This window comes from Lissotriton vulgaris, chromosome 11 (assembly GCF_964263255.1).
Source record: "Lissotriton vulgaris chromosome 11, aLisVul1.2, whole genome shotgun sequence".
In the NCBI taxonomy this organism is placed as follows: domain Eukaryota; kingdom Metazoa; phylum Chordata; class Amphibia; order Caudata; family Salamandridae; genus Lissotriton; species Lissotriton vulgaris.
In genome coordinates this window covers 170,269,244-170,296,557 of record NC_141699.1, presented here as the reverse complement: position 1 = coordinate 170,296,557, position 27,314 = coordinate 170,269,244, and the positions used below count along the sequence as shown (strand labels likewise).

The 27,314-nt window shown below is 46.7% G+C and overlaps 1 protein-coding gene across 1 annotated transcript in view; it reads left to right on the top strand.

Annotated features, from left to right (window-relative positions):
* BRAP (BRCA1 associated protein) overlaps nt 1–27,314 on the top strand; it is a 281,450-nt gene that overhangs the window by 112,747 nt on the left and 141,389 nt on the right. The window contains exons 5-8 of the mRNA XM_086943057.1: nt 3,643–3,756; nt 4,486–4,634; nt 4,767–4,842; nt 5,297–5,435. Of these exons, the coding sequence (XP_086799183.1) occupies nt 3,643–3,756; nt 4,486–4,634; nt 4,767–4,842; nt 5,297–5,435 (478 nt within the window). The remainder of the gene's footprint in view (nt 1–3,642; nt 3,757–4,485; nt 4,635–4,766; nt 4,843–5,296; nt 5,436–27,314) is intronic.

The window sequence follows — 27,314 nt, the reverse complement described above, 5'->3', positions numbered from 1 at the left end:
AAAAATGTACGTGATGGGCTACGTCCATGACGAAATCTGTACTGAAAAATAGAGTGGCCCCACTACAGCAATAGCGTCAGAAAATCGTACTGTGTTGATCGGACTGTCAACATGACGTTAGTAAGTCAGATCAAACGGTGGAAACTAAATGCCTCCCACTTTTTTGCCTTAAGTGTTGTATAACCGAAGAGAGATTTCTGGTTTGATTCGTTATTGACTTATCTGCTGGCCTCGATTAACCTATTGTGACTGCTTCAGACAACAAAAGCTGCCAGGGGTCCGCAGCTAATCTTGGTGACACACAACCAGATACTATTTACCGCTTAGGTTACTTGAAGGAATCCAGACAGCCCTCTCTCATTCCCACACGGACATCTTCATTTGTTTTGTGAGTGGACATTGCTGAGTCCATAAACCCCAAGCCAGGAATTCCACCCCCCTGGTCACTGTTTCCCTGGGGTGCACGTACATTACCATAATTGCATGTACATTTTTCAGCCATGCACACATCCAATCTCCATTGTTTGGACGCCGAGACCATTGTAGACTATGCAACCGAACCTTCCTCCCACCGCCATGGAGAAAACCGAATAGGGGGCGGGCGGCATTAGTAAGAAAGTGATCTGCCTCAGTCCCCCATTAGATGCTTTGTTGCATGTACGAGGCTGGATTTCAAAAATGAAAAAAATGCGCAAAAGATGCCTCGGTGTGTGATGTGATATACTGTGCTGGGCGAAGATTTTCTAAATGAGAAATGTCCAGCCCAGTGTACGTGTGCGTATTTGGGTCAGGCACATCAGGTCCTAATGAGAAGAAATAATTTGTTTCGTAATGGAAACTTCCGCCAAATATGCGTGCATTTTGTTTTGTGGTTATCTGTGGGAAATGCGGCGTAGATTTCGAATTAGTGTGCACTTATGACCATAAGTCAGCATTTAAGTCTACGATCCGTGCTATCCTGTCAGGTATAGTGCTAAAAACTGTTAGGCATTGACAAATAAAGGTACATTTATTGGCTAAATAAATGTGGACACAAAAAAAAAATGCCATTTGCAATGCCAATAGCTCTAACTTAACAAAAGCCGAGACCATTGCAGTGCAGAGTAGTGAGTGCAGAGTAGTGAGTGCAGAGTAGTGAGTGCAGAGTAGTGAGTGCAGAGTAGTGAGTGCAGAGTAGTGAGTGCAGAGTAGTGAGTGCAGAGTAGCGAGTGCAGAGTAGCGAGTGCAGAGTAGCGAGTGCAGAGTAGCGAGTGCAGAGTAGCGAGTGCAGAGTAGCGAGTGCAGAGTAGCGAGTGCAGAGTAGCGAGTGCAGAGTAGCGAGTGCAGAGTAGCGAGTGCAGAGTAGCGAGTGCAGAGTAGCGAGTGCAGAGTAGCGAGTGTGCAGAGTAGCGAGTGTGCAGAGTAGCGAGTGTGCAGAGTAGCGAGTGCAGAGTAGCGAGTGCAGAGTAGTGAGTGTGCAGAGTAGTGAGTGTGCAGAGTAGTGAGTGTGCAGAGTAGTGAGTGTGCAGAGTAGTGAGTGTGCAGAGTAGTGAGTGCAGAGTAGTGAGTGCAGAGTAGTGAGTGCAGAGTAGTGAGTGCGCAGAGTAGTGAGTGCGCAGAGTAGTGAGTGCGCAGAGTAGTGAGTGCGCAGAGTAGTGAGTGCGCAGAGTAGTGAGTGCGCAGAGTAGTGAGTGCGCAGAGTAGTGAGTGCGCAGAGTAGTGAGTGCGCAGAGTAGTGAGTGCGCAGAGTAGTGAGTGCGCAGAGTAGTGAGTGCGCAGAGTAGTGAGTGCGCAGAGTAGTGAGTGCGCAGAGTAGTGAGTGCGCAGAGTAGTGAGTGCGCAGAGTAGTGAGTGCGCAGACTGCAGAGTAGTGAGTGTGCAGACTGCAGAGTAGTGAGTGCAGAGTAGTGAGTGTGCAGACTGCAAAGTAGTGAGTGCAGAGTAGTGAGTGCAGAGTAGTGAGTGTGCAGACTGCAAAGTAGTGAGTGCAGAGTAGTGAGTGCAGAGTAGTGAGTGTGCAGACTGCAAAGTAGTGAGTACAGAGTAGTGAGTGTGCAGAGTAGTGAGTGTGCAGAGTAGTGAGTGTGCAGAGTAGTGAGTGTGCAGAGTAGTGAGTGTGCAGAGTAGTGAGTGTGCAGAGTAGTGAGTGCAGAGTAGTGAGTGCAGAGTAGTGAGTGCAGAGTAGTGAGTGCAGAATGCAGAGTAGTGAGTGCAGAGTGAGTGTGCAGAGCAGTGAGTGCAGGTGCAGAGTGGTGTGTGCTGTTGAGTGCAGAGTGCTGTTATTTATGATTTAAGGAAAAAAAAAATGTCATGAGCAATGCCAATAGCTCTACTTTTAATGATGCCGAGACCATTGCATTGTAAATGCTTGTTATCCTTTAGGATCTATCTACGGCCTTCGATACAGTTAACCATAATATTCCGATCAATCGCCTGGAACACTTGGGGATTTAAGGTGCAGCATTGGAGCTGCTGAACTATTTTCTGACGGGCTGTACGCAATCAGTTGCCTTTGAGGGCTTTACATCTGAATCTTACTCGCTGCCTTGTGGGGTACATCAGGGCTCATCTTTGAGCCCTACTCTTTTCAATCTTTATGTAATCGCTGTGGCGGCCTTAATCAAGTCCTTTGGGTTATCGCTGGTGTCATATGCCAATGATACCCAAATTGTGTTATCATTATCCGGTTAAGGCCCAAATATGAGTATGATTTTTAAAAACGGTATAGTGGCAAACTGTTTCAAATAGAATTCAACAAAGACATGGGTCATTTTGTTTGGAAACCGTCCCTCGTTCTGGTCGCCTAGCTGGTGGCCCAAAGAAATGGGCTCTCCCTCCATTCCAGTGCAGAAGGTTAAAAATCTGTTCTTTCAAGGATAGACTACTGCAATGGACTCTATACTGGTCTACCTAAGAAATACTTGGAAAAGTTGCAGACTGTTCAAAATGCAGCAGCTCGACTCATCACAAATATTCCTAGATTTGGCTCAGTCTCTCAAGCAATCCGCAGTCTTCATTGGCTGCTAGTGAGGAAACGTATAATTTTGAAGGGTCTACACACCTATAAGGCCCTGCAAGATCAAGGTCCGATGTACCTTAGAGACAGGATAAGATGGTATTTACCAGATGGGACTCTCCGTTCAAGCTCTACTAAATCTGTGTGTTCCCCTGTTCAAACAAACTACCTGGGGTGGCAGGAGCCTTATACGGTGTACAGCTTTGCACTGGAATCGCCTCTCTTGGGAACTGAAAAATGCTACTTCTCTGCTTAGGTTCAGGAAGGAACTTAAGACTTGGCTGTTCTCCTGGGATCTTTGAGTGATGTGTCCTTTGTGGGAAAGTTGATGTTCTGGCTTTTGGGTCCTTTCTGTCATGGGTAGCGCCAAGACGCCTCTGGGCAATTGCTAGTGCTTTATAAAAATGAAATCAAAATCAAATCAATAAACTGAAGTTTACAGTATAAAACCAAATTTCATTCACTGCAGGATGCAGACTCTCCATATTTTGGGTTTGAGGTACTAGAATCATTGTATTCTTTGTTTTAATTCGCTGCTTGCAAACCTGATTGTCCCATATTCTGTCCCATGCATTTTAACATGGTGCCGCATTTTATGTTCTTGATTTGCCTGCCTGATGCAATATTACTTTTTGTTTTCCTTTCAGACTGATGCTGATAGTTTCTATATGGCATGCAATGGACGCCAGTTTAACTCTATTGAGGAAGATGTTTGCCAACTGGTGTATGTAGAGAGAGCTGAAGTTTTCAAATCCGAAGACGTATGTTTTCTTTTTATTCAGTGTGCGTCAAACCATCTACATAAGTTATTTTTATAAATTGTGTTGAACTGCTTATTTTGTTCAGAAATACACCGTTATTTCTTTTTGTTAATGTTAACTTTTTTACTGCAGACCTCATGCTTGTTCTTCTTACAGTCTGTGCATTTGTATTACCATTATGAAGAGAAGTCTGGATTCTAATTGCTGTCAGCATACAGACAGTGTAATGGCAGTGGCAGAATTTTGATAACAGTGTAACCTCACACTGCTTATGTGAAGAGACTGTATTTCACTTGGATCTGGCCGTTTTAGTGGCTAATTTAGAATTCATGCAAATGCTTTTAGTCTATGTTCTGTAAATAAGTACAATTCGGATATACATACAAACTAAGATGTAAATCTGTAAGCTGTTATTGGATCACTAATTACCTATCGCAGTCATTCTTTGCATTGACTCAATCAGACATAACCAACTTTTTCACTACATACAAATTATATATATCTTACAGAGGAAGTGTCTTGATAGTATAAATAGAAATAATAACAAATTAAATCTGCTCTTTATGAAATAGGCTGCATCAGATAGATGTGCACATGGAAAGATCGATATCCTCACAACATGGGAATTATCACAGTAGTTAAATGTGCCAAGACCAGACCTTCCGATGATAGGTATTGGCTTTAATATCTGCAGGTCTACATTACATTTTTTTCAATTCTCGTTTGAAGGGTGCCAGCCTTCCAGTAATGGATCTAATCGAACTTCCAAAGTGCACAGTATGCTTGGAGCGAATGGATGAATCAGTCAATGGCATTCTTACAACACTATGCAATCATAGTTTTCACAGCCAGTGTTTGCAGCGTTGGGAGGATACAACGTAAGAGTTCTTTTCTCTATATCTAATGAAAACTGCTCTTTTCATATGACTCTATCTCCCTGCTGTTCATTTTTTTGTTAGTTTTAATTTGTGCAATTTTTTCAAAATTGTGTACCTCTTTTTCCATTGTAGATGCCCTGTTTGCAGATATTGTCAAACCCCTGAGCCCGTGGAAGAAAATAAGTGTTTCGAGTGTGGAGTCCAAGAAGTAAGTTGGATACATGTGATCACATCTGCTCGAAAAATGTATTTTGCTTCTGAACTACTGTTGAACCATGCCAATTTCACTGTTGAATGTTGTGCCTCTTTAATTGTATTACTCCAACTTAAGTCAGTCTGCATCCCAAAACCGTGGCTACCCAGCAAAAATAAGGACTGTTTGGAGAGAGACTGTAATAGAACATAGTGTGAAGCACATATAAGCACATTCAAGCTTTCTCAAGAGAATCTATATATCAGAATTGTGTACAATTTGTTTCTGATACAAGGAACTTACTACTTCAAACAGCGGCCTCAACTTTTTCTTGTTGACAATTAACTTTTAGAACTTGAAATATGTCCTAGAAATTTCAGACCTGGGTGAAAGTATACTTCAGTAATAAATGTTTGCAAAACATAGATATGTTTCTCATCTGCATATGTTGCTTTTTGTGTGTTGACAGAACCTTTGGATTTGTTTAATCTGCGGGCACATCGGATGTGGAAGATATGTTAGTAGGCACGCTTACAAGCACTTTGAGGAAACACAGCACACATATGCGATGCAATTGACAAATCACAGAGTCTGGGATTACGCTGGAGGTAATCTTTGAATGCAAGTTCACTGAATTTGCCAGATTGAATTGTATATAAATATTGTATTGAAGATGGAGTATGCATTGAACCTTGTTGTGCTCGAAATTCAAATCCATACATTGTTGTTTCTGCCAAATGTTATGTTTGTATATATTAAACTGCTTGTTCACATTGAAACCATATGTACAAAAGTTTTTAGTCATGAAAAATAGTTATTGCATTTTGTAAAATAACATTGTTAGCCTACCTTTTGCTCGCCTTAGTCTTTCACTGTACAGAGTGATGGGACAGTGGTGAGATGGGAAGTTGCAGAGAGATGACTCTGCTTGATTTATTATTTTCAAAATAAGTTTAGAATCGGTCTCTCTCTCTCTGGCTTTTTCTCTATCACTGCATGTTCTTGTTAGTCACAAAGTTGATCAATCTTTTTTTTTTCATTATTCAAATTTTATTGGGTTTTAACAATGTAACAACACAACAGCACCTGTACATGAATTGTGGATGTTTACCTCCGAGCACGTATGGAATCCCAGCAACACGCCTGCATACCACTTGTTAATGCACATATGTAGCCAGGCGAAGGATCAAGGTCAAAGACCCATCCGGCCCCACCTCTCCTTTTAACCCAGCAGACCCAACCACTTGCCCCACACTCGTTTGTATTTCTTTGGGCATTCCCGAGCCAGTTATACAGGCTGTTCCTGCGAGGCACAGAACTCCAAGCCCTTCCTCCATTGGGTAATTATAGATGGGCGTTGAGTTCTTCCATTTAGCGGCAATGTCTCTCTTAGCCACCACAAGGGCTCCAACCAAGAATGACCGGTCTGCCCTAGGCCTCCTATACCCTCCAAGATACCTAGGAGCACATCCTGGGTTGTACAAGGAACCTCCCATAATCGATCTTTAAAGTTTTTCTTCAGGCAATGTAAAAATGCTTTGCAGTGTTTTAATTGGAATGTCCGAGGCATGTGTGCTGTAGATACTCATGCTTTGCATACTCCTGCCACCTAATGTTGGTTACGGATGTTTGCAAGTTGTTTTTCTTCGAAGAAGTCTTTCCTAGTCACAAAGTAAGGTGACTCCTCCTTTCGGTGATGGCGCACATGGTCCTTTACTCCATTATTAAATTTTTGTTTGTTTCCGCTCTTCGATTCGGACATGTATTGTGGTGCTCTGGTTCAAAACCGTTCTTCGGTTCCCCTCGACGCGCAATCCTCTCTACCATCGACAGTATTGTTTTCGTACATGTTTCCCACCTCCCGCGTATCGTTTCGGAATCTACTTTTCAATCGGAAAGCTTTGTAGACAGCCTTCGTGCCTAACCACGTCATGTCAGCTCTCTGGAACGGACACCATTCAAATTCTGCCCGCAGCGCCACGTGAGATATCCGCGCACTGACTCACACAAAGTGTGTAACTTCTGCTTGTCTCGAGAGCACAAAGAAAAATACTGTGACGCTTGCAGATAGTTTGATCGAAGAAAACTCTTTGCGATCGTCGGGCTAGACGTCATGAGATGCAGCGTCAAAGCATCGTAGACACGCCGGACATCTTCGGTGAGGAATCCGGTCAAGAAGATGTGAGTGCATCAGCGGCAGAGGAGGTAGAAGCCTTTTCCGAGTAGGACTCCGACTCAGAGCTCGAGATAGACCTCGACACCGAAGAACTGCTGCAGGGAGAAGGTGACGTGAGCCCCACCAACTCCCTGACAAAAAACATAAGGCTTCGTCACCACCTCTGCCTTCTGGCCAATGTCTGCACCGAAACAACTTGTTCGAGGCATGTAGGCTGCTGAATTCATATCTGTGCATAGATCGCCGCCTAGTTTTGGGTCTGGATGATTGCACATTGTTGTCCTGGAAGAGTCTTAGAAGTATCACGAGATAGGTGGCTCCTCCTTCGGACTACAGTGCGCATGGGCATCCTCTCCATTCTCAGATTGTTTTTTTCCGCCATTGGGTTCGGATGTACATTCCAACACTCCAAGTTCGGAATTAACTAACTCTTCTCTAAAGGCCAAAAGGCCTTTGGATCCGTCGGTATTGTTCTGCGCTCGGTACCGATATACTTTCTAAACATCTATTGCACTTTGGTTGTCGAATCGGGCTGTGAGGCCTTCTCGACACCACGTGGACTGACCGTCGATGGAACGATGTCCATTCAAATACTGCCCGCAGTGCAACTCGAAGTTCCCGCACACAGATAAGCATCCCGTGTGCAACAAATGCCTATATCCAGATCACAAGGAAGATAGTTGCCTGGCCTGTGCCCAGTTCCGGTCGAAAAAGACTATCCGGAATCAATGGGCGGCGAGGCAAGAAATGCAGCAGTCGGCACCAGAGCCCGATAATATCTTCGACGATGAGGAAGAACTAGCTAGCGCCGAAGACTCGGATCAAGACGAAAACCAATACTCTGAGCACGACTCCGAAGATTACCTCGAAGAGGAGGACCAAATCGTCGATCTCGAGGAATACGATCAAGACATCGTAGCTGTTGAAGACGACTCCGTTGACGACGAGGGGCGAACCGTGAGTACACCGCCCCATATAGACACTATACCGATATCAGAGACTCAGGTCGAGGCATCGCCAGCAGGCCTTAGCCAAGATCAACATTCTAGTTCTACAGCCGCCATACCGCCCGGCTTAGAACATATTCAAAGAGCTCTCTGAGATACGGAACCGGTTCCATCGAACCCGAAACTGGTCGACAACACCGTCTTCGGACCAAAAGTTGTCAAACCGAAAGTAATTAAGCCAAAGGTCGTCGAGCCGAAGGCCGTAGCCCCAACACAGCCTTCGAAGCCAAAGACCGTCGAGTCGACCTCAAAGCCAAAGCCGTCAAGTCCACATCGCAGCCAAAAAACGTCGATTCGATGCCAAAGCAAAAGCACATCGAATCGACCCCAAAGACAAAGCCCGTCAAATCGAGCAAAGGAGCCTCAAATATCGACAAGGGGATAAAAACAGTCGACGAAAGTAAAAGGCCTACGCCCAAAACTAATGTCGAGCCGAAAGTGAAACCTAGGGTCGTCTAAAATAAATCGGTCGAGCCGAAGCAGCTCGAACCAAAAAAGGGCATCGAGCCAAAACCACAAACACCTAAAACACCTAAAGAGACTGTCGAACCGACCAAATCGCTCGGTCCGAAAAAAGTGGTGAATCCAGCCAAAGACGTTCAACCGACAAAATCTGTCGACAAACATCAAAAACCAATCCAACCACAAGAAACAGTCAAACCAAAGGCTACTGCACCAAGGCCAAAAACTGTGGAGCACGAGCTTATTCACCCAGACCACTCCACAGAAGATCAGTCAAAACTGTATATTAACCCAGAAACTGGTAAAGTGACTTGTTTACACAAAAAAGAAAAGGCCTCTGCCAATAGAAGACTTTCCTAGAATGCCACTCACAAAGAAAAGAGACTGTGCTACCGCTCCAATACTTTTTGAACCTATCACTCCAGCTATGCCTACAACCCCATATACCCCAACATCACCTGACTACAACCCAGATGAAGATCAGGATGCAGATGTGGGGTTTGGTTACCCACAAAACCCAACTGGAGACCCCAACCTACAGCCATGGGGTGTAGGAGGAGAACCAGACAATGAAGGGACTCTGCCTATTACAGAACCTGCAGTTTACCCAACTAAGCCATTACCCACAGACGATACAGTGGCCTTTAATTCTTTACTTGATAGAGCAGCTAGCTACCATAATGTAGATATGCACTCTGATGCTATTGAAGAAGACTTTCTCTTTGATACACTAACAACATCTGCGAGACATGTAAAAACACTCCCCATGTTGAAGGGCGTCTTAAAACACGCACATAACATTGTTAAGGACACTGCTAGGGCACGGGACATAAACCCTAGAATTGAAAAGAAATATAGGCCTGCACCTATAGATCCTACATACATCAAGGGCCTGCTACCCCTAGACTCCCTAGTGGCACGTAAACGGGCTAATTCCCAAACTATCGGAGAGGCTGCTCCTCCGGACAAAGAGTCAAAGATCTTTGAGGCATCAGGCAAGAGAGTAGCAGCTCAAGCTGCAAACTCATGGAGAATTGCCAATACACAGGCCTTGCGGGCCAGATATGACGGGGCACACTACGACAGCTTAGAAGAAATTCTCCAACACTTACCTGATCCTTACAAACAACAGGCAGATGAACTTATACAGCAAGGAAAGCTCATCACCAATGCCTCAATTAAATGTGCCCTAGACGCGGCGGATACAGCGGCCAGATCCATCAATACAAGCGTGCTGCTACGGCGACATGCATGGCTCCGCATATCGGGCTTTAAGAATTAAGTTCAATTGACAATTCTTAATCGGCCCGTCAACCCAGACTTTTTATTTGGTCCAGCAGTTGACTCAATTCTGGACAAAATGAAAAAGGATGCGGAAACAGCAAAGTCCAGGGGAGCTCTCCAGTCCCAACAACAGCGGGGCTCCTTTCGTCGCTCCAATTATAGAGGAGGAGCGCGAAGTAATACATCACAGCAATCCTCCAGCTACAAAAGTAACACGCAATCCACATACAGCAAAAACACAAACAGGGGTGGGTACAGAGGCAATTGACACCAAAGGAAGGGGTCGTGGAGGAAATGCAAATAGATCCTCCACTAACACCAAACAGTGACTTCTTGGCACTACCCCCAGACCATATAACACCGGTCGGGGGACAACTACAACAATTTATGCCAGTCTGGTTAAATATCACAACAGACAAGTGGGTCAGGCAAATTATCCAACATGGCTATTGCCTAGAACTCATCTCAACCCCACCCAACATACCACCCGTGCACCGTCCAATGTCACAGGAACATATAACACTACTGCAGCAAGAGGTCATCAGTATGCTGCAAAAGGGGGCTATAGAACCAGTCCCAATACATCATCAGGGAACAGGAGTATACTCTCTATACTTCCTAATTCCAAAGAAGGACGTGTCTCTCAGACCAATATTGGACCTCAGGCCACTCAACCTGTACATTTTGTCGGAGCATTTTCATATGCTCACTCTCCAGCAAGTCTTGCCATTGCTTCGCAAGGGAGACTTCCTAGCAACTCTAGACCTCAAAGACGCATACTTTCATATACCAATACACCCTGCTCACAGAAAGTATCTCCGGTTCACCATTCAAGGACAGCACTACCAGTTCAAAGTCCTAACATTTGGTGTCCCAACAGCTCCACAAGTCTTCACCAAATGTCTAGCTACAGTGGCGGCACATCTCAGAAGGCAACACATCCATGTGTATCCATATCTGGACGATTGGCTAATACATGCGCCATCAGCCCAGCAGTGTGCCAACCACATGTCAAAAACCATCCATCGCCTGCACAGTTTAGGCTTCTCGCTAAACTACCCAAAATCACACCTGCAACCCTCCCATGTACAACAATAGCTAGGAGCAACTATAGATACACTGGCAGCAAAAGCATATCCCAACACAGCACGGATCAACGGCATGCAAGCATTGATCCAAAAGTTCAGGCCCCAACACTCAGTACCAGCTCGAGTGTTTATGCGACTAATAGGCATGATGGCCTCGTGCATATTCATAGTAAAACCCATGACGAGTTGACCTTGTCACAAGCATGGAAGTGGTTAATAACGCTGGTGGCACGCACGTTGCGCCAACATTCGCTGACACTGATCCTAGTTGCTCCCACATGGGCGAGGCAACCATGGTACACAACGTTCCTAGAACTATCAGTGGTGCCTCATCAAAGACTGAGACTCACACCCAATCTCCTAACTCAGAGCCATGGAGAAATCCAACATCCAGATCCGAAACAGCTGAACCTGGCGATCTGACTCCTGAAATCCTAGAGTTTGAATACCTAAACTTGCCTCCAGACTGCATGAACATAATCAAGGAGGCAAGAAAACCCACTACCACAGCATGTTATGCAGCAAAGTGGAAACGTTTCGTCATATACTGTCGTAACAACAATAATAACCCACTTGATGCTTCTACTCAAAACATAATTTGCTATCTCTTGCACCTACAACGCTGCAATTTACCCTATTCATCTATCAGGATACACTTAACTGCGTTAGCAGCATATCTTCAAAACAGGCAACACCTTTCACTATTTCGGGTGCCAGCAATTAAGGCGTTTATGGAAGGACTCAAACGCGTAATTCCTCCAAGACACCCACCTTCACCAGTCTGGAATCTCAACATTGTTTTAACCAGACTTATGGGACCACCTTTTGAACCACTACACTCATGCGAAATACAATTTCTTACTTGGAAGGTAGCTTTCCTTATTGCCATTACTTCGCTTCGAAGAGTTAGCGAGCTGCAAGCCCTAACTATTCAAGAGCCATTCATTCAAATACATGCAAATAGAGTAGTTCTCAGAACAAACCCTAAATTCATGCCAAAGGTGGTATCCCATTTCCATATAAATCAAACCATCGAACTGCCAGTGTTCTTTCAAAATCCACAAACGGAAGCTGAAAGGGCCGTGCATACTCTAGATGTTAAGAGAGCTCTGCTATACTATACAGACAGAACTAAGGCATTTTGAAAACAAAACAGTTGTTTGTTGCTTTCTCATCGCAACACAAAGGCAACCCTATTTCAAAATCAGGTATAGCCAGATGGATCGTTAAGGTCATCCAAATATGTTATTTAAAAGCCAAACGCACCTTAACAGTTCCCCCTAGGGCGCATTCCACACGCAAGCTAGGGGCATCCATGGCTTTCCTGGGTAATATTCCTTTACACGAAATTTGTAAAGCAGCCACATGGTCAACCACACATACATTTACAAAACACTATTGTGTAGATGTACATTCAAAACAGCAAGCTGCTGTAGGACAGGCTGTTCTCAAAACTCTTTTCCAGACTGCAACAGCTGACACAGGTAGCCACCGCTAAGGGAGATACTGCTATACATTCTATGCACAGATATGAATTCAGCAGCCCACATGCCTCGAACTGAATATGGTACTTACCAGTATGCATCTGTTCTTGGCATGTAGGGCGCTGACATTCATATCGCCCACCCACCTCCCCGGTGCCTGTCGCAGCTGCAGCATTCACTCTTTGCATGGCCATCTCTTACTATACTATACTCCATCTCTGGCACAATGGGAAAAGCACAATCTGAGAATGGAGAGGATGCCCATGCGCACTGTAGTCCGAAGGAGGAGACACCTATCTCGTGATACTTCGAAGACTCTTCCAGGACAACAATGTGCAATCATCCGGACCCAACACTAGGCGGCAATATATGCACAGATATGAATGTCAGCAGCCCTACATGCCAAGAACAGATGAATACTGGTAAGTAGCATGTTCCTTCTGACGCCCGCATCCAGGCTCGGCTCCGAAACGCCCAGTCAAGCCTTCCTGCTCGGTACCAAGTTGGCAAAAATCCTCCTCTGAACCAAAGCCTTCCAGCTCCAAACACAAGTCGGCCTTCAGATCCAAAACCTTCTGTATCGAAAGGCCAGCCCATGCTGACATCAAAAACGCCGGTGCCAGGAGGCAAGATGGCCGCTGGGTTGTTATAGAGGACAGTCGCACTCTACTCCCTCTCCCGACCTGAGAATGTCGCTGGCAGTTTAGAATGGACATGCTGATTTTTCAGGGGCTAACCAAGAACCATTCAAGGATAAGTACTGGCGTTGAGCTCCGGATATTGAAAAACGTTTTGGCTGTACTGCGGAGTCTGAAAAAGCACTGGAGGAACTTTTACAGTGATATCAGAACAACCTGGCAGATGTCTCAGCGCGCTGGGGCCATACCGAAGATGCCGCTCTCAAGCAAACGGGCGATCCCGGCTAATAATGCAGCCTCAAAAGCACTGCAGAAAAAAGCAGAGAAAGCAGAGACAGAGAAGGAAAAGGACCTGGACCCGAGGGTAACAAAGGCCGCAGCAGCAGCCGGGAATAGAACACAGCGAGGGCAGCAACAGGAAAGCGGCCTGCAAAGGAAAGAGGCTACGGGCTTGCAGCGGACCAATTCCACGCTGACTAAAGACCTGAGGCAGCCTTTCTTGTCGGAATCCTTTGCAGGGAAAACGTCTGCTGGAGCGGCAGGACTTACAGGAGCATCAGTAAGGCCGCCGGAGAATCTCCCCACCTCGGTAGACGCTGGGTCGGAGATCACCGTCCTCGAGGACGTAAGCGTCATGGTTGCTGAGCAACAGGAGGAATCACTCCCAGAGTGTACGCCTCCCGCGGAAACGGCTCACAAAGATGGAAGCTTGGTCCAAGGATTACTGGTGAGCTTGGTCCAAGGATTACTGGTGAGCGGGGGGTACCAAAGGGAGCAGGGGCCGCGCTGGGCGACACAGAGAGACAGAACAACTTACAAATGCTGGATGCCTTGATGCAAGTAGAGGCAGGATTTAGCAGCGATGGGAAGCGGATACACGATGCAAAATGGGGGAGCCTGACAAGCCTGGACTCGCAGCAGGAGCGAGAGGCGAGCAAAGGAACCAGGGGGCGCTCTCCAGAAGGAGATAGTTTTTTTTCTATAAACGAAAGATCAGACTCTTCCCACATAAGTGATCAGGAAGGGGGGAGCACCACCGATCTATCAACAGACTCGGAGGATAATGACAGCAGCGGCTCCGGGGGCAAAAGCACACAAAAGAAAGGAAGATCAGTAGTAAGGCGGGAAAGAGGAGGTTCGGCAACCAGTACAAATAAAAAGCTATTATGGAACTATTCTGGTACTTCTAGCATCTATCGAGAAAATAACCAGGAAGAGGGGGCTGCAGGAGGAGCGAACATTGGGAACCCATCACAGAACGCTACACTGGACATAATGTTTAACACATTGAAGCAGATGCAGGCGAAGGCTAGGACAGAAAGCCGGAGAGCTAGGCAAGACACGAAAAAATACAAGCAGCTATAAGGAAAATGAACAAGAAATACGAAGAAGTTGAGGAGAGAGTGGGTGACGTGGAGGAAAGGACTGGTAGACTTGAGGATGAGGTTACAGATTGGCAGACTTTTAAAATGGAGCAGGGGAAGGTTGTCGAGGACATATAATGGAAGATTGAAGATTTTGAAAATCGATGAAATAATGTGAGATTGCTTGGACTGGAAGAGGGGGTGGAAGGGCAGGACGCAAGAGGGTATGTTATTAAACTGTTTAAAGGCGTTTTTTCTGAGGCCCAGTCGCAATGGGAGACAGAGGTCCAGAGGGCGCACAGATTCCCATTGTCACTGAAGAAGAAAAGGGGGGGAACCCTAGATACTTTGCCCAGGGCAATGCTGGTGTTTCTAGGGAATTTTTTGGCAAGGCAGGAAATAATGGAGAGAGCCAGGCCAGATGCTAAAAAAAATATGAGGGGGTCACCTTCTTCGCAAGACCTGACTTCTGTCACGTGACAGTCGAAAGGAGGTGGAAACTCGGGCAACAAATTACCCCTTTCCAGCGTCGGGGTTCAGAGGCTTACCTAATGTTCCCAGCAAAATTAAGTCATCACTGGGGGGCAGACCAGAATGTTTTTTTCTGAGATTAAGGCAGGAAAATTCCTAGCGGAGCTCACTGAGAATCATAGGGGGAAAAACAATAGAGGAAGAGAGCCGGCCATCGCCCCATAGTGGCAAACGTAGGGCAGCTTCATAGTTAACACACAAGATAAATCAGCAACATGTTAGGATAAGGGAAGGAGAGGGATGCGACACTAAAACCGATAGCAGTCACATATAGGTCATGTATGACCTATTTGCCTGTAGAGGGGGGGGGGGGGTAGGCAGGAGGAGGGGCGGGAGGGAGGGGTGGCACGAGGGGTTGGTGATGGATGGTTGGTAATTACAGCACAAAGGGAGAGGACATATAGACACATTTTGGCACTAGTCACATCAGGAGTGGGGAGGACTAATTGGACATCTGGCAAGGAAATTTTTAGCAAGCATAGATGGCATTAAGGATCGCCTCTATTAACATTTGCGGCCTAAATGATGGAGGGAAAAGACAGAAGGTAGCGGCTATGTTAAGGTTATTGAAATTAGATGTGATTTTCATACAGGAGACACACATTGAGGGAAAGAGTAAATTCCTGCTGGAACAATTGGGGTTCGAGGTCCTTGCACACACACAGCAAGGTTCCAAGACAAGAGGGGTCGCCATAATAGCTAAGAAGGTCGTGATGAAGGTTAAGAAGAGGAAAGAAGATCAGAGGGGGAGATGGGTAATAATCGAGGGAGAAACAGTGGCCGGCTGTTGCACAATTGCCTCTGTATATGGCTCAACTGATGATGAACCTGATGTGTTTGATTTTTTTATATATGGAATTACCTTTGTGGCCAGAGCCTGTAATCGGCTGTGGGGATTTCAACATAAACGGACTGGCAGATTTGGGTATGACGGGAGGGGGGAGTCTATGGGGGCCGAAAGAAGAGAACGTGTAAGGCCATCTGTAACTTAGCACAACATAATGCGTTAGTTGATGTGTGGACACATAACAATCCGCTGGGAACTGGCAGCACCTTCTACTCGGCGCCGCATAGGATAGTGGCCAGACTAGACTATTTCCTGATCTCAAGCTCCTTGGTAGGTGGTAGTCAGATTGAAAGGCTTCCACGGATACTATCGGACCATAATCCGCTTGTGTTACCTATCCCTCAGGCTTACAAGGGGGAAGGAAAGGTCTATACTTGGACTTTTGAGAGAGGGTTATTAAGGGAAGAAGACTATGTCAACAAGATGCAGGTCTGGATTGGGCAGTTTTGGGAGATTAATAGGGGAACGGCTTCTGCGGGCATACCACATGGAGAGCTAAACGGAGAGGGAAAAGAGCTACTAGAGCTTCCGCTGACTCTGCCGGAAACACAAGATGCAGTACTTAATCTCCCCTCAGGGAAAGCCACAGGGCCCGACCAAATCCCGGCTGAATTCTACAAAACCTTCTGGGGCATATTGGGAAGGGATATGCTTGAGACTCTGAGACAAGCACAGCTAAGGAATTCAGTTCTGCACTCCTGGGCGGGGGCAGACATCATAGTAATTCTTAAAAAGAATAAACCACCGCTGGAGCCTGGGTCCTACAGACCAATCACCTCATGAATGCGGATGCTAAAATATTCTCAAAAACACTGGCACAGAGGCTAAGTAAGGTAATCGAGAGTTTAGTTAGCACTTCACAGCACGGATTTATTCAGGGGAAAGGGACTACGCAGCACACAAAACAAATGATTACTATCTTAGACGCTGCGGGGGCTGCAGGAGACCCTGTCGAGGCCGTATTCCTGGATGCGGAGAAGGCCTTCGACAGGGTCTCCTGGGGCTATCTGTGGAAGGTACTGGAATGTTTTGGCATTGGCTCGGGGTATATTAAAGCTATCCAGGCCTTGTATGTAGACCCGACTGCAAGAGTAAGGATCAAAAGAGGCTATACATCTGAAGTACGGATAAGGCGCAGAACAAGGCAGGGCTGCCCGGCCTCGCCCCTTTTGTTTGCGCTGTATCTGGACCCTATCCTACGAAGTCTGGAGGAAAACGCCACCATCCTTCCGGTTAAGCTGCATGGAAAGGAGCATAAAATATTCGCGTATGCGGACGATGTAGCTATCATTACACCAAACCCAGGGATAGCAATAATAGAAATTGAGCAGGAAGCGACAAACTTTGGTGCAGTGTCAGGATATCTGATAAACAAGGGGAAGACACAGATATAGCAAAACAATTTTGTAATACACCAGGATACCAGAGTAGTGACTGAAGCAGTATATCTAGGGATAAAGGTTACAGCTGACTTAGACAGACTGGTAGAGTTAAATATGGGGCCCTTGCTTCAGAAAGTAAAAGAAAATACGGAAAGGATTCATAACCTACACCTGACTCTGATGGGACGCATAAATTTGATTAAGATGGTAACATTCCCGAAATTCCTTTACCTTTTCAGAGCTATCCCGCTGTTTTTGGAACATTCATGGTTTAACAAACTGCAAGCAATACTTAATAGGCTCATTTGGGCACAGGGGAAGACGAGGAGAGCTTACCGTTATCTCACGCTACCCAGGGAGAAGGGGGGATGGGGGACCCCAGACTTTAGGCTCTATTACTGGGCAGCAGCCTTGCAGTACTTTCAGGGACTGATAGGGGGTGGAGGAGCGGTGCAAATAGACGGCAGACTCGGCTTCACTAATGTATATACTGCACTACTGGGTGAGGAGGCTGAGAATGGCTTTTTAAACACAATTGATTACAGCTATTTTAAACCCACACAGTTCAAGACATTAAGTCCCCTTCAAACAGAGGATCCTTTCGTCGTCCCTTTTACCGAGTGGGGTCCAAAACTACACCCTCAGACCAAAATACCTCCACATACAAGGGTAATAATCAGTCCTCTCCCTCAAGAGGCTTTTTTCGAGGTGGTTCTAGAGGGAACAACTCCAAACGTAGGGGATAAGGGTAACACACCACTTAAATCCCCTTCCCCTAATAAGCAGTGACTTACCCACGCTTCCCCCGTCACATCACACCTGTCGGGGGAAGACTTCAACAATTTCTCCCCATTTGGCAACCTATAACAACCGACAAATAGTTGATTGGAATTATCCAGCATGGTTATTGCCTGGGGCTAACCAACAATCCTCCAAACATTCCACCTCGCTCTCACAAATTGTCTTCACAACATGTGCAATTGCTCGAACAAGAAGTGCAATCTTTCTTACTAAAAGGAGCTAGAGAACTTGTTCCAGTACAACACCAAGGTTCAGGGGTTTACTCTCTGTATTTTCCAATTCCCCAAAAGGACGGTTCCCTAAGACCTATTCTGGATCTCAGAGAGTTAAATCGTTATTTACTATCAAAACACTTTCCCATGGTGACCCTTCAACACATACTTCCACTTTTACAAAAAGAAGATTTCCTGTCTACTCTAGACTTAAAACATGTATATTTTCCTGTTCCAATTCACCCAGCTCAACGCAAATACCTCAGTTTTGTAATAGCAGGCAAGTATTATCAATTCAAAGTACTTCCCTTTGTAGTGCCTACAGCACCCAGGGTATTTTACAAATGTCTGGCAGTTGTCGCGGCTCAGCTCAGGAGACGAAATTTTCACGTCTTCCCTTACCTAGATGACTGGCTCATCAAAGCGAGCACTTGCCAAAACTGTCTGCGACATACTCAGATGACAATAGACCTACTTCATCAATTGGGCTTTACAGCCAATGCACAAAAATCTCACCTGCATCTTTTACTGATGCAGTCTTACCTAGGAGCCACCCTAAACACAGTCAAAGCTCTAGCCTCACCCAATGTAGCCAGAATTCATAAAATTCAGTCTATAATAAAATCCAACTAAGCCTTACCAGCCAGAGAGTTCATGCAACTGCTGGGAATGATATATTCTTGCATCGCAATAGTACCCCATGCAAGACTTCACATGTGTCCCCTAAAAAAGGACTTGGCGCACCAGTGGAATCAGTCACAGGGTCAATTAACCAATCTAGTGTTGGTAGGCGCAGTACCCATCGCTCTCTGCAGTGGTGGAACCCACAAAATGTATCTAAAAGACGGCCTTTTATTGACCCTATTCCACAGATCGTGCACACAGCAGACGCATCTCTGACAGGTTGGGGTGCCCATCTCCAAGATTACACAATACAAGGTCTGTGGAGCAACAAACACAAAAGCCTCCACATCAACTATCTAGAGCTTCTAGCAGTCTAGCGCCCAAAGCTTTTCAAACTCATCTGATAGACAAAGTTGTCCTAGTGCGGACAGATAACATGACAGCAACGTACTATGTACAAAAACGGGGGGAACGACACACTCTCTCCAACTGTCACGCCTCTCTCAAGCCATTTAGAATTGGGCAATCTGTCACAGAATTTATATTCTGGCAGAACATCTTCCAGGAGTAAACAATCAAGTTGCCGATGTCCTCAGCAGACAGAGACACCAAATTCACGAGTGGGAAATTCATCTCAAAGTTCTCCTTCCATACCTTCTACAATGAGGATTCCCACAAGTAGACTTTTTCGCCACAGCCAAAAACGCAAAATGCCCAAACTTCAGCTCCAGGTTCCCACACCGGCTCTTAAAAGTGCCATGCCCTATGGATGAACTGGTCGGGATATTTGCCTGTGTTTTTCCACTTCTCCCTCTCATTCTGTATTTAGTTCGGAAGCTCAGACAAACCTCCCTCACACTAATTCTAGTAGCTCCCACATGGGCCCGTCAGCCATAGTACACCACCCTGTTGGAGCTCTCTCTTGTTCCACATCAAATGCTGCACCTCACCTCTAGCTTCCTCACACAGATCCATGGAGAAATCAAACATCCAAATCCCAAAGAACTCAATTTAGCAATCTGGCTCCTGAAATCATAGAGTTTGGTTATATAAATCTACCACCAAACTCTATGAATATTCTAAAAGAAGCAAGCAAGCCTACCACCAGAGCTTGCTACTTGGCAATGTGGAAAAGATGTGCTGTCTACTGCAATAACAGAATAAACTCGCTGGATGCTAATATATAAAACATTATTTGCTACCTGTTACACTTACAGCAAACTCGACTAGCTTATACATCTATTCACTTGCACCTTGCAGCAGTTGCTGCGTATTTGCCGAACAGGCAACATTAATCACTATTCAGAGTTCAAGTGATCAAAGCCTTCATGGAAGGCTTGAAAAGAGTAATACCACCAAGGAATTCTCCTGCCACAGTATGGAATCTCAAAATTGTTCTTACAAGGCACATAGGTCCACTTTTTGAACCATTTCACAAATGCCCATTGCAGTTTATCTCATGGAAAGTTACTGTCCTCATCGCAATCACCTCATTATGGAGAGTTGGTGAGCTACAGGCATTAACATTAGAAGAATCCTTCTTTCAGCTACACAAAGACAGGGTAGTTCTCTGCACCAACACTAAATTATTCCCCAAAGTAGTTTCTGCTTTTCATATAAACCAATCGGTTGAGTTACCTGTGTCTTTCCCTCAACCTGATTCTGTAGCAGAACACGCTCTTCACACGCTTGACGTAAAAAGCGCTTTATTGTACTACATAGATAGTACAAAAGACTTTAGCAAAACAAAACAGCTGTTGCATTTTCTCCACCTCACAAACACAATCCCATTTCTAAATCTTGTATTGCAAGATGGATTGTTAAATGCATTCAAACATGCTATGCTAAAGCTAAAAGGACTTTTATCCATACCCTCTAAAGCGCATTCCACTCGCAAAATAGGGGCTTCTGTGGCCTTTTTAGGTAACATTCCTCTAGCTGACACATGTAAGGCAGCTACATGGTCTACACCACACACATTTACCAAACACTATTTTGTAGATGTGTTAGCACGTCAATAAACTAATGTAGGCCAAGCAGTACTGAAAACACTATTTCAAACAACTGCTACATCTAAAGGTTAGCCACTGCTTTGGGACTATACTACTTTGCAGTCTATGTAAAGTATTTGTATCTACAGCACACGTCTCAAACGGATGTTACTTACCCAGTAAGCATCTGTTCTTGGCATGTTGAGCTGTAGATTCACATATGCCCACCGGCCTCCTCGGGTACCTGTAGTTTTTGCAGTTCTTAATTAAACATTCATGCGCATAGACCTCTCTATACTATACTTACTCCCTTCTCACCCTCTTGCCAGAAAACAATCTAACAATGGAGTCGATGACCATGTGCACTATAACTGAAAGGAGGAGTCACCTTACCTCGTGACTTGGAAAGACTTCTTAGAAGAAAAACCAACTTGTAAACATCCAGACCCAACACTAGATGACAGGATTATGCAAAGCATGTGAATCTACAGCCTACATGCCAAGAACAGATGCTTACTGGGTAAGTAACTTTATCCTAATACCTGCCCTGCATAATGAGGAAAACAGCATGGTTGAGTAAGCCATATCATCTTCAGATTGGAAAGTCAACTCATATTAATAGAGATCTGGCCTACTTAGGAAACAAAAAGTGATCCGATTTATTAGGATCCTGATCATGTTCTGGAATCCCTGCTGACAGTCTCAAAGAGGTTTTATAGAATGTCTCATCCACTGTATTTCTGCAGCATGCTTTCTTATGGTGCCCTTCATCCAGAATGTTGTTGCATCTGGATGGGCTCGGCCTCTGTAAGTGAGCACTTGATAATCTACGTCTAAGGGATCTTTTCTGAGTTTTTGCTTTAAAATTACCTAGTGGCATATGCCATTTGATGCTTGTATCCGTGTCCTCCCCTGGTTAGTTTAAAAACCTATAGGCGTACAGGATGACACATCAATGGGAGGGTGGGATGATTATTAACACAGCTTCTAGATTTCTAAAAGTTACGGCCGTTGTATTTGCCCAGATGTTCATACTACCTTCAGCAGGACCAAAATCCCTAGTAATTTATTTTATGAACTCATCTGTAGGTCTTATGTGAAATTTCAATCATGCATGCACTCATGCATATTTACACTCCAAATGGAAATGTGGATGCATGATAAAGAAATGACACCTTTATAATGCTTTTTAACACAATTATTAAGAAACTTCAAGACAACTGCAAGTGAAAAATTCTGTTCCAAACCACTCTAGGTTATATCACGACAAACCATTCATGATGCTGTGAAGTGATTGAGACACAAGACAGTAAAATCGACCATAAATACACACAGGGCTGCATGGCTCAATTATTTGACAGATTACTCCTTATATGGCTTCTTATTGCCCCATAGGAAACAAAAAACAAGCATTTGCATAGCTATTAGGTCTCACTTTTGGGACCTTATAAGTGTTTAGCCATGCAACATTTGATGTTGCTTAATACAGGATATTGTGCTGGATAACTAAACACTTATAATGTCCTAAATGCTAGACCTATCGACTATGCATTGGGGGGGCCTTATAAGTGATTAGGTGGAGCTATTGACTTTGCCAATGTTTCTAAGCTGTGCAGTAGAGAAGTGTGGCTGCTGTGCAGCATGCTCAGAAGTTGTAATAAAAAAGTGCAAGAAGCACTGAGTGATGCTGTGGTGTCATTGAATGATGCTGTTGTGGTCCTGTGTGATGCTGTGGTGGTGCTGACTAATGCTGTGGTGATGGTAATTGATGCTGTTGCGCTGCAGAGTGATGCTGTGGTAGAATATAGTGATGCTGTGTTGGTACTGAGTGATGCTGTGGTGTTCCTGGGTGATGCTGTGGTGTTCCTGAGTGATGCTGGTGTGTTCCTGAGTGACGCTGTGGTGTTCCTGAGTGATGCTGTGGTGGCCCTGAGTGATGCTGTGGTGGCCTGAGTGATGCTGTGGTGGCCCTGAGTGATGCTGTGGTGGCCCTGAGTGATGCTGTGGTGGCCCTGAGTGATGCTGTGGTGGCCCTGAGTGATGCTGTGCTGGCTCCGAGTGATGCTGTGCTGGCCCTGAGTGATGCTGTGCTGGCCCTGAAGTGATGCTGTGCTGGCCCTGAAGTGATGCTGTGCTGGCCCTGAGTGATGGTGTGCTGGCCCTGAGTGATGGTGTGCTGGCCCTGAGTGATGGTGTGCTGGCCCTGAGTGATGGTGTGCTGGCCCTGAGTGATGGTGTGCTGGCCCTGAGTGATGGTGTGCTGGCCCTGAGTGATGGTGTGCTGGCCCTGAGTGATGGTGTGCTGGCCCTGAGTGATGGTGTGCTGGCCCAGAGTGATGGTGTGCTGGCCCTGAGTGATGGTGTGCTGGCCCTGAGTGATGGTGTGCTGGCCCTGAGTGATGGTGTGCTGGCCCTGAGTGATGGTGTGCTGGCCCTGAGTGATGGTGTGCTGGCCCTGAGTGATGGTGTGCTGGCCCTGAGTGATGGTGTGCTGGCCCTGAGTGATGGTGTGCTGGCCCTGAGTGATGGTGTGCTGGCCCTGAGTGATGCTGTGCTGGCCCTGAGTGATGCTGTGCTGGCCCTGAGTGATGCTGTGGTGATGCTGATTGATGCTGTCGCGCTGCAATGATGCTGTGGTAGCACTGAGTGATGCTGTTGTTTTCTTGAGTGATGCTGTTGTTTTCTTGAGTGATGCTGTGGTGGCCCTGAGTGATGTTGTGGTGGCTATGAGTGATGTTGTGGTGGCGCTGAGTGATGTGGTGGTGGTGCTGAGTGATGTGGTGGTGGTGCTGAGTGATGTGGTGGTGGTGCTGAGTGATGTGGTGGTGGTGCTGAGTGATGTTGTGGTGGTGCTGAGTGATGTGGTGGTGGTGCTGAGTGATGTTGTGGTGGTGCTGAGTGATGTGGTGGTGGTGCTGAGTGATGTGGTGGTGGTGCTGAGTGATGTGGTGGTGGTGCTGAGTAACGATGTGGTGGTGCTGAGTAACGATGTGGTGGTGCTGAGTGATGCTGTGGTTGTGTTGAGTGATACTGTGGTCGCCCTGAGGGATGCTGTGGTGCTGCTGAGTGAAGCTTTTGTGGTGTTTACTGATGCTTTGGTGGCGTTGAGTGATACTGTGCAGTCCCTGAGTGATGCTTTGGTAGCCTTGAGTGATGCTGTGGTGGTTCTGACTGATGCTGTGTTGATGTTGATTGAGGCTATCAAAGCGGTACAAAAGGGGTTGGTGATGGACGGAGCATCTGAACCACTCAAACACTCACACCCAGTCAACAGATCTGGGTTTAATCCATCACCGTTCTTTAGCCCACTCTGCCACCCCAGTTCAGACATGGCCATATGCAAATCAGTCTGACCCTGTGCCTCATGGGAACAGTCCAGCCCGAACTGCCAAGCCATGCCTTCCCTGGACCGGAAACAAGCTTCCTAGGACCGGTTTCTGACATTACAGCCATCTTCAGCCAGGCTTGCTTGAATCCAGTGGCAAAGTGAGCAAGGGACTCGCGTCTGAGCATACCATACCAACTTATGGCGAACAAAGCGGTACAAAAGGGGTGGATTCAAGCAAGCCTGGCTGAAGACGGCTGGAATGCCAGAAACCGGTCCTAGGAAGCTTGTTTCTGGTCCAGGGAAGGCATGGCTTGGCAGTTCGGGCTGGACTGTTCCCATGAGGCACAGGGTCAGACTGATTTGCATATGGCATGTCTAAACTGGGGTGGCAGAGTGGACTAAAGAACGGTGATGAATTGAACCCAGATCTGTTGACTGGGTGTGAGTGTTTGATTGGTTCAGATGATCTGTCCATCACCACCCCCTTTTGTACCGATTGAGGCTATGGTGCTATAGTGTGATGCTGTGGTGTTCTTGCGTGATGCTGTGGTGTTCTTGCGTGATGGTGTGGTGGTGCTGACTGATGCTGTGGTGGTGCTGAGCGATGGTGTGTTGGCCCTTAGTGATGCTGTGGTGGTGCTGAGTGACGCTGTGGTGGTGCTGACTGATACTGTGGTGACGCTGAGTGATATGGTTGGGTCCCTGACTGATGCTGTGGTGGTGCTGAGTGATTCTGTGGTGGTGCTGAGTGATCCTGTGGTGGGTTTGAGTGATGCAGTGTTAGCTCTGAGTGATAACGTGGTGTCGCTGACTGATGCTGTGGTGGTGCTGTGGTGGCAGAGAGCGATGCTGTGGTGGCGCCGAGTAGTGCTGTTGTGGCCTTGAGCGATACTGTTGTGGGTTTGAGTGACCCTGTGGTGGTGCTGAATGTTGCTGACTAAAAGCAAAGTCGTGTACGAGCAGGAAAAGGAGGCCAGCGCGTGAGGGGTGATAAAGGGCGGGAAATCCGAGGCTCGCTAGGAAGAGGGAGGGGAAAAGTGTGGTGGAACATTCATGCCTGTTTGAATAGCGCCAGCTTTGACAGGGTCACAAAGGCCAACGCCCATCATGCTCTCCGAAATATCAAAATTAAAAGATTGTAACGGACAACAGATTTTATTTCAATCACGGTTGGTCCCAGTTGCTGCATTGAAACAGTGCATTCACCAGCCTGGGACAGATATAAGCGCATGTGTTAATTTAATGTGACTGCACTCTTCTTCAATTTGTAAACATACGCTCTCCGGTCAGTGTGACATTCTGTGTAACTTGCATGGCGCTAACCAAGGTACATTGCATTTGAGAGCTGCACACAATGGGAATTGCCTTTGACACGCAGGTGGGGCTGGGAAAGCGGGATGGGGGTTCTTTTACCAGATGCTAATATAACCGGATAGTTGCACTGTAACAAGTTATTGCTTGAAGAGAAGTGTCTCCTAATCTTATTGGAAGTGGAGAATGGATAACGTTAGATTGAGCTGGGATGGAGTTCCAGACTAGCAGCACAGCAGGAGAAAGTGTGGTGTTTCATCTTCTCTTTTCTCTATTTCTCCATGAGTTGCAGATTTAAGATTTCAGAAACTACTAGAATTCTGATGCAGCACCGCCTTAGACAATGTGTGCTGCTTAGACTTAGCCTAGACGTTTGGTTGGTCATCTGCGGCGTCCCTCAAGGATCATCTCTGAGCCCCACCCTCTTCAACGTCTACATGAGCCCCCTCACGGCCATCGTACGCAAACACAACCTCAGCATAATCTCCTACGCCGACGACACCCAGCTGATCCTCTCCCTGACCAACGACCCCGCCTCCGCCAGAGCCAACCTGCACGAAGGGATGAAAGAGGTAGCCGAGTGGATGACGACCAGCCGCCTGAAACTGAACTCTGACAAGAAGGAGGTCCTCATCCTGGGCTCTTCACCCTCCGCCTGGGACGACTCCTGGTGGACCCCCGCCCTGGGCACCGCACCCAAACCGACAGACCATGCACGCAACCTGGGCTTCATCCTGGACTCCTCCCTCTCCATGACCAGGCAAGTCAACAACGTCTCCTCGGCGTGCTTCAACATCCTACGCATGCTACGGAAGATCTTCCGGTGGATCCCCACCGAGACCAGGAAGACCGTCACCCAGGCCCTCGTCACCAGCCGACTGGACTACGGCAACGCCCTCTACGCCGGTACCACCGCCAAGCTCCAGAAGAGACTCCAGCGGATCCAGATCGCCTCAGCCAGACTCATCCTCGACATCCCACGAACCAGCCACATCACCGCACATCTGAGAGACCTTCACTGGCTCCCCGTCAACAAAAGAATCACCTTCCGCCTCCTCACCCACGCACACAAAGCCCTACACGACCAAGGCCCGAGCTACCTCAACAGCCGGATCAACTTCTACGCTCCCAAAGGCCACCTCCGATCAGCCAACCACGCCCTCGCCGCCGTCCCCCGCATCCGAAGAACGACTACAGGAGGAAGGTCCTTCTCCTACCTGGCCGCCAAGACCTGGAACTCCCTCCCTCCCGACCTGCGCCTGACCCAAGACCACCTCTCCTTTAGGAAGAAGCTGAAGACCTGGCTGTTCGAGCAGTAGCGCCCCCCCCCCTCCCCCCCCCCCCCAGCGCCTTGAGACCCTACGGGTATGTAGCGCGCTATATAAGTGTCACTGATTGATTGATTGATAGGATTTGTTTATGTAGAAAACGGCAACTGCTGATGGCAAATGGATCCCTGTAAAATGTATTCTTTATTTAGTCGTCCCTGTAGAGACACGCAGAGCAATCACTCTTCAAAATCTGCGCTTCCAAGACCTCACGTGGACTAAAAGCGAAGTCATGTACGAGCAGGTAAAGGAGGCCAGCGTGTGAGGGGTGACAAAGGTCAGGAAATCCGAGGCCCTGCTTGGCAGAGGGAGGGGGCAGGTGCGGTGGAACGTTCATGCCTGTTCGAATAGCAGCAGCTTTGACAGGGTCACAGAGGGCAACGTCCATCATGCTCGCCAAAATATAACAATTAGAAGATTGTAACGGACGACAGATTTTATTTCAATCACGGTTGGTCTCAGTTGCTGCATTTCTACAGCACATTTCTACAGCCTGGGACAGATATAAGCACATGTGTTAATGCCACGCGGCTGCGAAAGTGATCGTGCTCTGTGGTGGGGGAGGGGCAGAGCAAGGCACTTGGAAGAGCAAGCGAGAGGAAAGCCAGATGGCGCCTTATCGCGCGCTG